This window comes from Beta vulgaris, chromosome 8 (genome assembly GCF_026745355.1).
Source record: "Beta vulgaris subsp. vulgaris cultivar EL10 chromosome 8, EL10.2, whole genome shotgun sequence".
NCBI classification, from domain to species: Eukaryota; Viridiplantae; Streptophyta; class Magnoliopsida; order Caryophyllales; family Amaranthaceae; genus Beta; species Beta vulgaris.
The window spans coordinates 50,543,838-50,557,626 of record NC_079209.1 but is presented as its reverse complement, the minus strand read 5'-3'; the positions used below and the strand labels follow the sequence as shown (position 1 = coordinate 50,557,626).

The following is a 13,789-nucleotide window of genomic DNA, read 5'->3' as shown; positions in this document are numbered from 1 at the left end:
TGAAGCCCATTGGGGAGAGACTAAACAACGGTCAAGTTTTTCATATATATACTGGTTGTTATGTTTTTTTCTCCAAGAGAAAACATTCGAATGGCTGCAAACATCTTGGGCCTGACAAGAGAAAAGGAAGTCCGAAAGAATTTGACAACGTAAAGGGGTGGCATAATTCCCCCCTTTTTTGTCACTGATGTGCAAGAGTTCATTAAAATCTCCAATAAGGCACCATGGAAGGTGAAGACTGGAGAAAAATTCAGTTACATTGTTCCAAAATGGAGCTTTATCAATGTTTTGGGCAGGAGCATAAATACCAGTAAGCCAAAAAGTAAAAGATGAGCATTTTTCTTGAACTATAAAGTGAGCCAAACGAGGCGATGGTGTTTGCGGTATAATAGAATAAACATCATTTTTCCATAGTACCCATATTCCACCACTATGTCCAATCGGATCTATAATGAGTATATCATCAAACCCTAGAGTAGAAAGAATCTTCTGCGATTTACTTTTGAGCTCATGGTTTCAAGTATAATTACAATATCAGGTTTGTATTTTCGAGTGAGAAAAAGAATCTCACTAAATGCATTCTGTTTTTTAGCACCTTGAATATTCCAACTAATAATTTTCATGGAAGACATATATTTAACATACTATTCGATTGTCGACAAACGTCGTATGCCTGCGGTAGGCATCACAGAATTTTGGGCTAGGTCAAAAACCAATCGCGTAGAGTTATTGCAAGGATAATAGAGAGTTCCAATCCAAAACCATAAGAGAGTTACAATAAAATTATGTTTCACTTTGAATACATATATCAGTCGTATAGTGTGACAATGTATGAGCTTTCCAAGGACTTTGCGTTGCTTCCCACAGTAGTTTTCATAGTGATTGAGCATATAACGTTTCAAAGACAACAAGTGTCTAGACAGGCATCGAATGATGCTGGGCAAGGCTATCCGCCAGTCCCAAAAGTCGGGCACAATAGTGGTAAATTGACATTTACTCACAGAGTTGCGGCAATTAACACAATCACAATTATGCTTATACAATCGCAAAGAGAGAACAATCTTTCTACAGTGTCGTGGCTTTGGCATGAGATAAATCATACATATTAGTAATTGCAAGCCAATTATGTCAGTTATCCAATCACTGGTTAGATACTCATAGAGCGATAATCTAATAGCATAGACCATTTCAATATGTGTTATATTGCTTAACAATGACAATATATTTTTCCAATAGCGCACCCATATTGAGGTGTCGTGGCGGGTGATGATATGGCACATAGAAAAATATAACAATGTCATGTACCATGTAATTATAGCCTTTATTAATTTCCTCGACTGGGAGGCATACATATAAACGATGGTGGTGCATCGAATGTGCAGATAAACAGTAGTATCATGGTGTAATTGTGTTAATGTTTCCAGATAGAAGAAACTGATAACATATATTTTCAGTATAGTAACCCACTCCATGAATATACATTGCGACCAATTTAAAACTGCTTGTTCGTGTAGTGCATGACATAAGATTATTTCAACAGGAATATAAGCCATTAAACTTTGTGCGGTAAACAGATAAAGGCAATTATAAAGAATGTTACTATACTTAGTATTGCAGGACTGAAAGACAACTAGTACAACAATGTCGAGGTGAATTCCATACGAACACAAGACCAATTGATAAATTTGACAAAACCTCCATAGGTGGCTACCATACTGAGGCGAATTCCATGAAATTCGATCGTTTAAGCTGACATACCTACTAAAAACATAAGACCCACAAGGAGGTTTGATCATAATATATAGCAATTCGAAATTTTGTCTGATTTCTTCTTTGTAATTCAGAAAAATTGTTGCAATTTTAGACTTAATCAATATTAATGAATTTAGTAAAGGAGAGAGAATACTTACCTGGATTGAAAACCACTCGCGTCGTCGATGTTGGGTGGTTCGAAGGTGTTGTCTATGGCGGCTTGGCTGTGACGTTGGCTGGGGAAGATGAATCATCACCTTCTTCACTTGAGATTTGCGAAACAGAATCGCGCAGATTACAGTAGGCGGTTGGTCGATTGAGTTCGTGGAGTTGTGACCCATGGGTGATTGAGGACTTGAGAAAAGCATAGGAGAGATGTACAAATTGGAAGTTTCAGGTGGTTGGGGTTGTGGAAACCCCATCTTGAGAGCTTCTCTCTCTTCCTATTCTCTCTCTAGAGCTTTTCTTCCCATAAGTTACAATACATACTACGAGAAAAAAAAATTCTCTGTTATCTTTCAGTTCACAATCTTTTGATTCCCTTTATTTCACAACATTAAGATATTCCTCACATGAAAAAAAAAAAAAAAAAGAGTAGGCTATGATGGGCTCCTTTTGAGATTTCGACTCATAATCTACTGGGCCAACGCCAAGGCCACTTGCCAGTCCAGCGAGTAGTAAGCTCGAATAACCCCCACTCCTATCAAAGTTAGCCCACTACTTACCTGACAAGCCTACCAAAGGGATTGGTTGTTATTTAGGGTTTATATATGTGGCTCACATTTATGAAAAGAGATGGTATTGTGTCAGACTCGTCTCACAAACCATTCTCGTCGGACGAAATCACGCGCGTCTTAGTTAAAAGCAGCAAAACAATATCAAGACCAAATGAAAGAAAAACAACACAAGCTGAAAGAATAATAAGACTAACTGAAACAAAGTAAAATGAAACCTGAATGAAAAAAGAAGCACTAACTGAAAGGAAAAAAGAACCAAATGAAATAAACAAGCAACAAACTGAAACATAAACAAACCAAACACCCAAATAACACACCAACTGAAAACAAATACACCATTACCAAAAAAAGGATAATATGTAAATACTAAAGAAGCTAGAAGCTAAATACTAAACAACTGAAACACATAAAAAATCACATGAATCATTAAATAAACCAAATAAACAAATTAAGCAATTCAATAATAATCTGAAAGAATTTACACACCAACTGAAAGAATACAAGAATCAACTGAAAGAATACTATAATTAACTGAAAATATCAAAAAATCAAAGAAAAACAAAATCAAAAATACCAAATGAAAGGTAGAAATGTCTAAATGAAAGAAAAACAATATCAAATGAAAGGAAAACATATGTCAATGATACAAAACAACAATTAAAACACACCAAAAAAAACAAAATATGTAAATGAAACAAAGACAACATCAACTGAAACAAAAACATAATAAAATGAAAGAAATACATATCTAAATGAAACAACAAACAAATAAAATGAAAAACAACATAAACAGTACGAAATGATAAAACAACAATACCAACTGAAAAAACACTTAACTAAACGAAATCTTGAGCAGCTCCCTATGCTCTCGAAAAGTTTCTTTTTATATTTAGATTTAGATTATTACTAATAATTGTTATCATGAACACTAGACCAACTACAAGAGGGGGGATTGTAGTTGAGGGAAAATTTTCGACTTTAAATTGCAGAATAAAAATTACTTCGAATGAAAGAGAAAATGCATGCAGACAAGATTTTTACAAGGAAAACTTCCTGGGCCCAAAAGAAAGAAAAACCTTGACCCCAAGAGATTTTGACTCAACACTTCAGTTAATATAATAGGCCAAAAGACTCTCTTTACAACCTATTACTGGACACTTTTCTATTCCTCTAGAAACTTGTTCTCAGTCACTCAATTCCCCTTAAATTGATGATACTCATTTGACTTCACTCGAAGTCTTCTCTTTTACCTCTTTCTTTCTCTCTCTTGTTTACAAAGATATTCTCAGAATTTTCTCTCACCCAAACACTAAGAGTATTACAATGATATGTGGTTGTAGGAGAAGAAGAAAATACATAAAAACTTAAGATAAACTTTTGATGCTTGAAAGTTGTTATTTTTCTTCGAACAATTCTCCCTCTGTAAATAGCTGCTGCAGCAGTCATAATTCTTCAATTAGAAATCCACGTTTTTCTTCAACTAAATTGTAGGCACTCTTGATCCATGATTTTGTGCCATATATCCCGCGATGTTAGCAATAGTTATTTACCCCACTACCATTAGTGGAAATATCTCGCAGGTTGTTGGCGATTGTTATCCGCTGCTTTCCACATTTGTAGCCATGTTGTATGCTTAATTAGATCTAGGAATCATGGCGCTAAACTTGTTGCATTATCACCATGTTTTGTTACTTTTGTACAACAGTTTCTAACCACCTTCCACTAGCCGTTGTGCGCAAACAACCAGCGAGTTTGTTGAGAAAATCTCGCACCACTTCCCTTATTTGTAGGCACAAATATTTCAACATATAGTTCATAGCAAAGCAAGAACAACAAGATCTAATAACCTTCGAATCTTTTTATCCAAAAGACTCTAAGTTACTAGAACTCTATTAAACATATCATATAATAAAATTCAAAGTGCATAAAAATACCTTGACTAGATTAAATAATCAATGCATAAAAATACCTTGACTAGATTAAATAATTAATCTTTCTCCACAAGATATATAAAAATTAACTTGACAATATTTTTGGGATTTTATATTTTTCAAAATAAAAATTATACAAGACCTAAGTATTAGGCATCATCAAAACATGGAATACAAAAATAATATTATTACTATGTATTTAATTACTAGTATACTATTACTACTATAATTATATTATTATCAAAAATTTATAAAATAATAATAATTATAATAATAATAATTATTATTATAACAATAATAATAACATAGTTAATTTTTGGAAAAGAACATACAGTAGCAGTAGTAGCAATAGCACCAGTAGTAACAATAGTAGTAGTAGCGGTAGCAGTAGTTTTAGTAGTAGCAATAACACCAATAATAATAATAATAATTAATTTTTAAATATAAGCATGATCTTAACTAATCTGACCTGGTTTGGCCTGATTTAATTTGATCTGAAATAAGTAAAAATAAAGTCAACTAAACATAGCCTAAGTATAATAGTTCTTTTCGTTTTCTTATATAAGGTGTATCCTTTTCACTTCATTTCATTTGAATCAAACTTATGTAGATTTATTTGAACATATCAAAGTTTATTTTATTTGGTGTTAAACATAATTCGAACTTATCCAAACTTATTAAACCTAAAAAATTTCTTTTTAAAGTAAAAAGAACACATCCTTATATAAGCACCAAGCATTTGATGTTTGCTAAATCTGCTATAAGTATTATTTGAAAACCTTACAAAGAGATTTAGAGGATCGATAAAAAGATATGTATTGGTCACTCTTAATTTTAATCAGTAGAAATATATGTGTTAATAGATAGAAATTAGGCTTTAATTAATTGAGAATTTGGAGTAGGGATAGCGTGGACTCGGGTACCAATTAACCCGAATCCACTTGAACACAATCCGTTATTTATGGTCTAGCTCTATTTTTTTTTAAGAATCATTAGGACTGGGTCTAAAATTTTTAGATCCATTAGGTATGGTTCGAATTAAGGTCTAATTGTTTAAAAAAGGGTTTGGTTTCGAATCCAATAAATTAAGCCACAAACTCGCTTTAGACCCGATTAATATACTCATTCATATTTTTCATAGTAGAAACATATAACTACTTAACCTTGTTGAATTGATGGTTAAAGGGTTTATGGAACATCTATTGTGTCCAAGAAACAATAACACACTACAATATTAATAGAAGATTCATCCAATCACGCAACAAAAAAATCTATCACATAGTCGGTACTTCATAGAAGTCTCAATCTCTATATACGACATTTTAGTAGGGTCATTATCGTTATATAATACATTAAAGTCAAATTTATTTGAGATTGAGCTATAATTTATCATTTTAACAACTCATGTGATAAATCTCGGTGGGCTCAGCACAAGCCCACACAAGAAAAGAGTATGACCACACACAAGCCTAATGGGGTTCCATCCTAAAACCATATGGTGATAGGTGGAGTAACCCATTAGCTTATATACTAGTCATATACTTTCAATTCTTCCAATGTGGAATACATGTGGATTACATTCTCAACATCATGAAAGATTTTATAAATAAGTTAAAAAGATAACCGAAATTGATATAAACTCAAGAGCCATTCTGGATCCTAGGTCTCTGGACTTGCTAAACCTGTTGGATCCGGGTAAGGGTCTGAATTATTTTTGCACCCTATATGAGCTTGGGGGAGGTCTACTCTACATAAAATGTTAAGGGTCTGAGTTAATCTTACTAAACCTGTTGCAAACCCGATCTATACGCATCCCTGATTTGAAGACAATACCACTTTGTGGCTTACAAGTAGGGATGGGCAAGGGTCGGGTCTGGGTCGGGTCTGGCCGGACCCTAGACCCGGACCCTAATTTTTTTTACAGACCCAGACCCGGACCCGGACCCTAAGGGTCTGAAAAAATTGGACCCTGACCCAGACCCTTAGGGTCTGTAGGGTCTGGAGGGTCTAGAGGGTCCAAGCCTAAATTTTTTTTATTTTGCCAAATTTTCAGTTTTCTAACCCTAATTTTCAATTTTTTAACCCTAATTTTCTACAAATTCAACTCAAACAAAATACCAAGACTGAAATTCATACACATAAACTGACAAATGAAACAAATCAGTTTGAAACAAACAAATACCACATTTCAAATCAGTTTGAAACAAACAAATACCACATTTCAAACGAAACAAACAATGAAACAAATCAGTTCGACAAACAAATCAATTTGAAATTTAACAAATAAATCAGTTTCATACAAAAGATGTTCGAAAAAACAAAGAGAAGGATCGAAGATCAGAGAGAAATAAAAAGAAAACTGAAAAAATTAAAGAGAAATAGCGTGAATCAGCGACAAAGTCGAAGGAAACCGGCGGTGAAGTCGAAGGAAACCGGCAGCGAAGTAGAAGGAAACCGGCGGCAAAGTCGAAGGAAACCGGCGGCAAAGTCGAAGGAAACCGGCGGCGAAGTCGAAGGAAACCGGCAGCGAAGTCGAAGGAAACCGGCAGTGGAGTGGAGGCGTGACTGCGTCTCACTCTCAAGTCTCACTCTTTTGGTTTTAAAGTTAAACTGTTAGTTTAGGCCTTTAGGGTTTAAAAACAATCAGCTTTTTTTTTAAAAAAAAAAAAGTTTAAAATTTATATATTACATATGTATAGGGTCTAGGGTCGGGTCTGGGTCTACAACATCAGGACCCGGACCCGGACCCTCAAAAAATTACTTGGACCCAGACCCGGACCCGGACCCTAAGGGTCTGAAAAAATTGGACCCAGACCCTTAAATTAGGGTCGGGTCCAACAGGGTCCGGGTCGGGTCTTGGACCCATGCCCATCCCTACTTACAAGTATTGCAACACCTGTAATATAATTGTTGGCTTTGCTATATTCCTATAGGCTATATGAAACTTGCAAGGCAGTCGATAGAATATTGAAGATATGTAAATCTTTTCAAGCACTTCAAAAGAAATGCGAATAAATTAAAAGTGTGTTTCAAGATGTAAAAGACCTTTCCCAGAGTTTTAAAAAGGAAAAAGAGAATAAAATGATGTATGAAAGTTCCCAATTATATGCCTAGAATGATCCCAATACCTTGAAGGTAACTAGAACTAGAAGTACAACACCTATACGGCTATACCTGGGACAAAAATGACAGAAAATTCTCTCTACTTGGAACATACATTTAGTTAAATAAACTCTTTAGGTTAACTGTATATCCCCTAAAAAAAAGGTTAACTGTATATAATAATACAGATTACGGACTATTAAAATTTAGCTTGTTTTTATGTGGTTATAGACTTATAGGCTTTACCCTCTACATAGCTTGTTTTTAATAAGTCGTTATAGGCTAATTAATACTTTATTCGTTCTTTTTTATTCTATTTTTATTAACTATTCAACTCCATATACGATCAAAACAAAAAAATAGGTCTATGTTATTACTTGTCATAATATTCAAAGTCTAGTTCTATATATTTAGCTTTCTATAATTTCAACTAATGTATCATTTAAAAAAAAATGGTCTCTTTCGAAACAAAAATGGTTAGCATACGCATATATCTTAGAGACTATGTAAAAAAGATGGGCTGAAAAAGAAAAAACAATGAAGAGAGTAAGTGACTAATGAAATTTTTTTAATATAAAATTCTATTTAATTTTGAAGTGAAATCTAAACTATACATTGAGCCATTGAGGGTTAGAATTTTTTTTCCAATAATTTTATTTTTGGGAGTAAATTTCTTCTTGTTCTTCAATTCCATGTTTATGGTTGGTCGTTCTAGGGGGAAAAATAATTAACAACGAAAACTGCTATGGTCGTATATGAATGCTATGATATGTGGATGTATAGCTATAAATTAAGAATTGGAGATGTCATTAGTAAACCAATGTGGCGATGGTTACATATAGGTATAAACAATGGAAAGAAGATAATAATTATTGTTGCAGTCCATACAATAATAAGATGACACAACCTAACATGGTAGGGATTTTGGGGAGCATTATTAAAAAATGAAGTCTAAAATTATTTTTTATGTTATAGAGAAGATTATAAAAAGAGATTGGTGTATAGGAGTGTCAAGGTAGTATGGAAAGATCTTCCGAAGAAAAGAAAAAAAAAAAAAAAAAAAAGTAGGTTTTGAGAGATTTGTTGAATATAAAAAATGCGTAGTAGACAACGAATATCAATAGTAGGTAAATTTTCTCCATTACAAATGTGGATGTAGGATTTTAATTTGGGGAAGTCTTAAATTATAAGGATTTTCATAATACTTAATATTGTATGTTATTGCTCCTTCAAAGGAAAAAGAACTCTATCTACCCAGACATCCGATGAATAATCACTCAGATAATTAACCATATATTACATTCAAAAGAAATTAACCATATATGTAGTAATTTACAATATTAGTAACGTAGCCCAAAAGGGCTACCAGATCGAATAATAATCTCATTTAGCGACAACCTTCACCTTACTATTTATCAGTAACTTTTTTTTTTTGACAATTCAAAATTGTGATTGAAAACCAAAAAAAACTTTTTGGAGAGATACAACTTATGCTATCAACACCACAGTCCATAGGAGGACTGAACTACAGACAAGCATGTAACATCACAAAGAAACAACATACACCAAACAGGATCCATTGTAATGAGAAGCTGTCTTTGCTTCTCATTACAATTACAAGCTGTGTTAAATAAGATTTCCCTAATTAAAGCAGTTTCAGTAGTAGTTTGCTGCTCAAAAATCTTCCTATTTCTATGCCTCCATATAGAGTAAACAACCTCAGTGAAGAGCATCACTAGTACTCTATTTTCATCCTTCTTGCTTCGAGCTTTTTCTTGTATCATTCTAGTGGTTTCTGCAAACCCTGCCACCACAGGAGTCTTCCTCATCTGACGCATCAAATGAGCCCAAATGCCAGCTGAAAAACTGCACTGAAAGAATAAATGTTGGACAGATTCAACCTCAACATTACACAAACAGCAGACAACATTACAATTAGGCATCCACTTGCTGATCCTATCACAAGTGGCCAGCCTGTTTTGGAGAGCAAGCCATAGGATAAAAATGCTTTTGGGACTGGCATTGTTATTACATATGACCTTCTGCCAGCTGACAGGTTCAAATGCTCCCTGAATGCTCTTATAGGTTTTCTTGATACTGAACTGACCATTATGGGCAGTTTTCTCCCAACCACCAATATCTTCTAGTGTCTCTCTAGTTTTGATGATCTTCCTCAAGATCCAAGAAATGTTGTTAGTGATAACAACATTTAGGGCTGTGGAATGTTTCAGATAATAAGCAGCAACCCATTTCACCCAAAGTTTATCAGCTTTGGATTCAATAGCCCATAGGAGTTTAAGCAATGCAGTTTTGGATCCAATTTTTCATGTTTACCATGTTCCACCCACCAACAATCTTAGGAAGGAAGAAAGTATGCCAAGCAACTGGTGCCTTCTTAGACTCAAGTGTTTTCCCTGTCCAAAGGAATCTTCTACATACCATTTCCTCTAGGTTGCCCTCGCACATGGTCACTTTCCCAGAGGCCCAACAAGCCCTAACCTCTCCATCTGCAACAATACTGAAATTTTTGCTTCCACCAAGATTTTAACCTTGGTCTCCCATATAAGAGATAAAAAGTCATATTATTAGACCCAAGAGTCCTTGATATTCTAACACAATGTATGTTGGTTGCTTTTAAAAGAAAAATTAAATGAACTATATGACAATAAACACTCGAAATACCCTGTGGTTTTATGATTCTTTCAAACTCTTCATTCAATTAATTTTTAATTATCTAAATAAAGTTTGATGCCTCACAAAATAAAAGACATTGTTAAGGGGTAACATTTTCTTAGAGCTTGATTGGAAAAGGATTAGTGTGAGAGCTTAATCTCCTAGGGAAGCTTTCACAACCATATGTAAATATCTTTTGGATAAAAAAACTAGCACAATGATGACATTGTTGCAAATAAAATAATAAAATGAAACTTATCTATTGAAGCATGAGCGGAAAATAGTTTGCCATTACGTGGATTACCACTATCTTAAAAGACGATTTTGCGCTACCCGGTGCAGTAGAAATCAAGCGATCGTCCTCCGTGATTATCACGACTCTAAGATATGTGTGCACTTACACACCTTGAAAAATTTGAATGGAGACCAGAATATTGCCTAAAATACAGAGAGTATTTTTTTGTGGAGAATTTTAGAGGAGAGGATTTTATGTGTATATTTTGACTGAAAAAAAGCAGCCCTTAATAGGCTTGAATTAGAAAAACGGAAAGGTCAATCATAAAAAACGAGAAATCAATTAGGCTCCGAAAATCTTGCTAGCCGCGGTTAAAGAATACGCTAATAAAAGAATGAGATCTAAAACGGACCACAGACCCACAGCCCCCGCCCGCGTTGGCCACGAGCCCGGCTCGACCGACGCGCGCACGCATGTGTGGTACATTCGTACTTCTAGCACTCCATCAAACAATGAGTGCTAAGGAACTCCTATTAATAAACAAGGTGAAGCATAGCTATCTTTCCAATATGAGACAAGAGCTTTTTACTTTGTTTTTCCACTTCTTACTTTTAGGTTTTTCTTTTAGAGAAATTGTTGAAATTCCCACAATCCCCCACAAGTTCAACAAATGAGAAAAGAAAAGGAATTAAATTAGCTTTGGGAAAAACAAAACAATTGCATTAGTGTCAATGTCTTGCGACTTGAATTAACACTTAGTGCTTTTAAGCTAGGATCCTTTTCCTATCAAGTGACTAGAGTCCTGAACCTAATAGGGAGGAAATGATACATCACTTAAACACACAATTGAACATGTAAAATATTTTGATTCTCCACGAATAACAATGATGTCTTATGCTGGCCATACGTCCAGAAGTGGATGCTCATAGGTGCTCTAGAGAATTAACCCATGCAATTCTCATAGAAAGTGGTCACACTTCCACACCTAAGTAGGTGAATCCCATCAAATGTCCCTGCTTAGTCTACTTACAGAATAAGCAATGTCAGGTCTAGTGTAATTCATAAGAAGCATCACACTACCAATGATATTAGCATATTTAGATTGACATACTGAATCACCTTTATTTTTCTTTAGGTGGATACTTGGATCATATGGGGTTCTAACTGGATCGACGTGTGAAATAAGCCAAAAAATTTCAAGAGTTTTTCAACATAATGAGACTTTCCAAGACTCTAAGACAAATCCCATCTTGATTTCTTATAATTTTGACTCCCAAAATCACATCTGCCTCACCCATATCTTTCATTTCAAATTTGAAACTTAGAAATTTCTTAATCTCCTTTACTCGATCAAGACTAGTACCAAAAATAAGCATATCATCCACATAAAGACAAATAATCACACAGCCATTTGAATCATGCTTAAAATAAACACAGGAGTCTCCTTCATTAACATGAAACCAATTTCCTGTCATAGTCTTGTCAAACTTGTCATGCCATTGTTTTGGTGCTTACTTGAGTCCGTACAATGACTTGACCAGTTTACATACTTTGTTTTCTTGACCCGAAATTGCACAACCTTTCGGTTAAATGATATATATCTCTTCTTCCAAATCCCCATTCAAAAAAGAAGTTTTTACGTTCATTTGATGTACAATGAGATCATGAATGCAAGCAAGAGAAATTAAAGTCCTTATAGTTGCAATCTTAGTGACGGGGGAGTAAGTGTCAAAATAGTCAATTCCTTGTTTTTAAGTAAAACCCCTAACTACTATTCTGGCCTTATACTTGTCATTTGTCAATGGATCCATCGAGTTTTAATTTCTTCTTAAAGATCCATTTACATGTAATGGGCTTGCAACCTCTAGGCAAATCAACCAATTCCCAAGTATTATTGTTGAGAATTGCTTCCAGTTCACTATTGATTGCCTCTTTAAAAAAAATGCATCAATTGACCTCATGGCCTCATCATTTTGGGATCAGTTTCCAAAATGAACACACTTACAAAATAATGGTCAATCAAGAGTGGTTCAGACAAGAAAGCAGTAATGAAATCATATCCAAAACATTTTTCCTTTCGCGCCCTTTTACTTCTCCTTGGTTCGAAAACAGAATCATCATTAGTTAAAGAAGAAGCAACAGATAAAACAGGTGTAAACTAGAGGATGATAAATCATTACTATAGCGAGATGAATTCAAGGAAATTTATTTTCGAAAATTCAGCATCCCTTGATTCAACAATAGTACCACCCACATAAGAATTGTTAGCACCTTTAAGTAGAAACCGATAAGCAACACTTTGATAGGCATAAGTTATAAAGATAGATTCAACATTCTTAATTAGGACCTATTTTATATCTCTGAAAGTCGGGTATCCCAACTTGTGCTAAGCACCCCCACACTTTCAAGTATTTCAGGTTCGATGTTAGGCCTTTCCAAAATTCGTAAGGGGTTTTATCAAATTTATTATGAGGTTCTCTATTTAAAACATGACAAGCAGAAAGAATAGCCTCCCCCCCCCCCCCCCCCCCCACCCCACACACATGTTATCAGGAAGTACATAACTAATAAGCATAGAGTTCATCATATTTTTGAGAGTTATACTCTTCCTTTCAGCAATATCATTTTGTTTGGGAGTGTAAGGGGAAGTTACTTCATGGACTATTCCATTTTGCTCACAGAAGGCCTTAAGAGTGTTGGGGTCATACTCACCACCCCTATCACTCCTAAGTCTCTTGATCTTCTTGTCCAATTGATTTTTTACCTGGCCTCTGCTTTGTATTTGAGAAACATCTCTTCTGCTTTTGATCTGAGAAGATAAACCATAGTGAAACGAGAACATTCATCAGCAAAAGTAATGTAATATCTTTTTCCACCTCTGCTCTCATGATTTTTAAAATCTTCCAAATCACTATGAACAAGTTCTAGTACTTCGGTTTGCCTATCTATTGATTTAAATGGTTTCTTTGCAAACTTTGCTTCAACACACACTTCGCATTTTGAAAATTCAATTTTAGAAAAACTTAGAATCAAATTCAAGTATTTAAGTCTTTTAATCGAAGCAATGTTAACAATGATCCAATCTTGCATGCCATAAATTAATAGACTCAACAATATAAGCGGAAGAAGTACTAGCATATTTATTCATAATTTCAACTTTTGAATTAAGAGTAAATAGCCCCCCATTATAAAACCCCTTCCCTACAAACTCCCCATTACGAGTAAAAACAAGTCTATCAAGATCAAAAGAGAGTTTGAGACCAGCTTTCATGAGTAGGATTCCAGAAATTAAGTTCATGCTCATGTCTGGTACATGCAAAAATTAGTAAGAGTAAGCAATTTCCAGAAGTAAGGGTTAG

The 13,789-nt window shown here is 34.5% G+C and overlaps 1 protein-coding gene across 2 annotated transcripts; it reads right to left on the bottom strand.

Moving 5' to 3' along the window:
• Positions 1–232: 232 nt before the first annotated feature.
• On the bottom strand, positions 233–2,465 carry LOC125492540 (uncharacterized). Of its 2 annotated transcripts, none has more exons than XM_048635149.2 (2): positions 1,911–2,465; positions 233–1,761 (listed from the first exon to the last, which is right to left on the bottom strand). In XM_048635149.2, exon 2 carries the CDS (start codon positions 1,551–1,553, stop codon positions 645–647), a length of 909 nt encoding a protein of 302 aa, XP_048491106.2. In that variant the 5' UTR covers positions 1,554–1,761; positions 1,911–2,465; the 3' UTR covers positions 233–644. The 2 variants fall into 2 exon arrangements, with proteins under 2 accessions (XP_048491106.2, XP_048491105.2); XM_048635148.2 differs by having other exon boundaries at positions 233–1,758; positions 1,911–2,464.
• Positions 2,466–13,789: the final 11,324 nt, after the last annotated feature.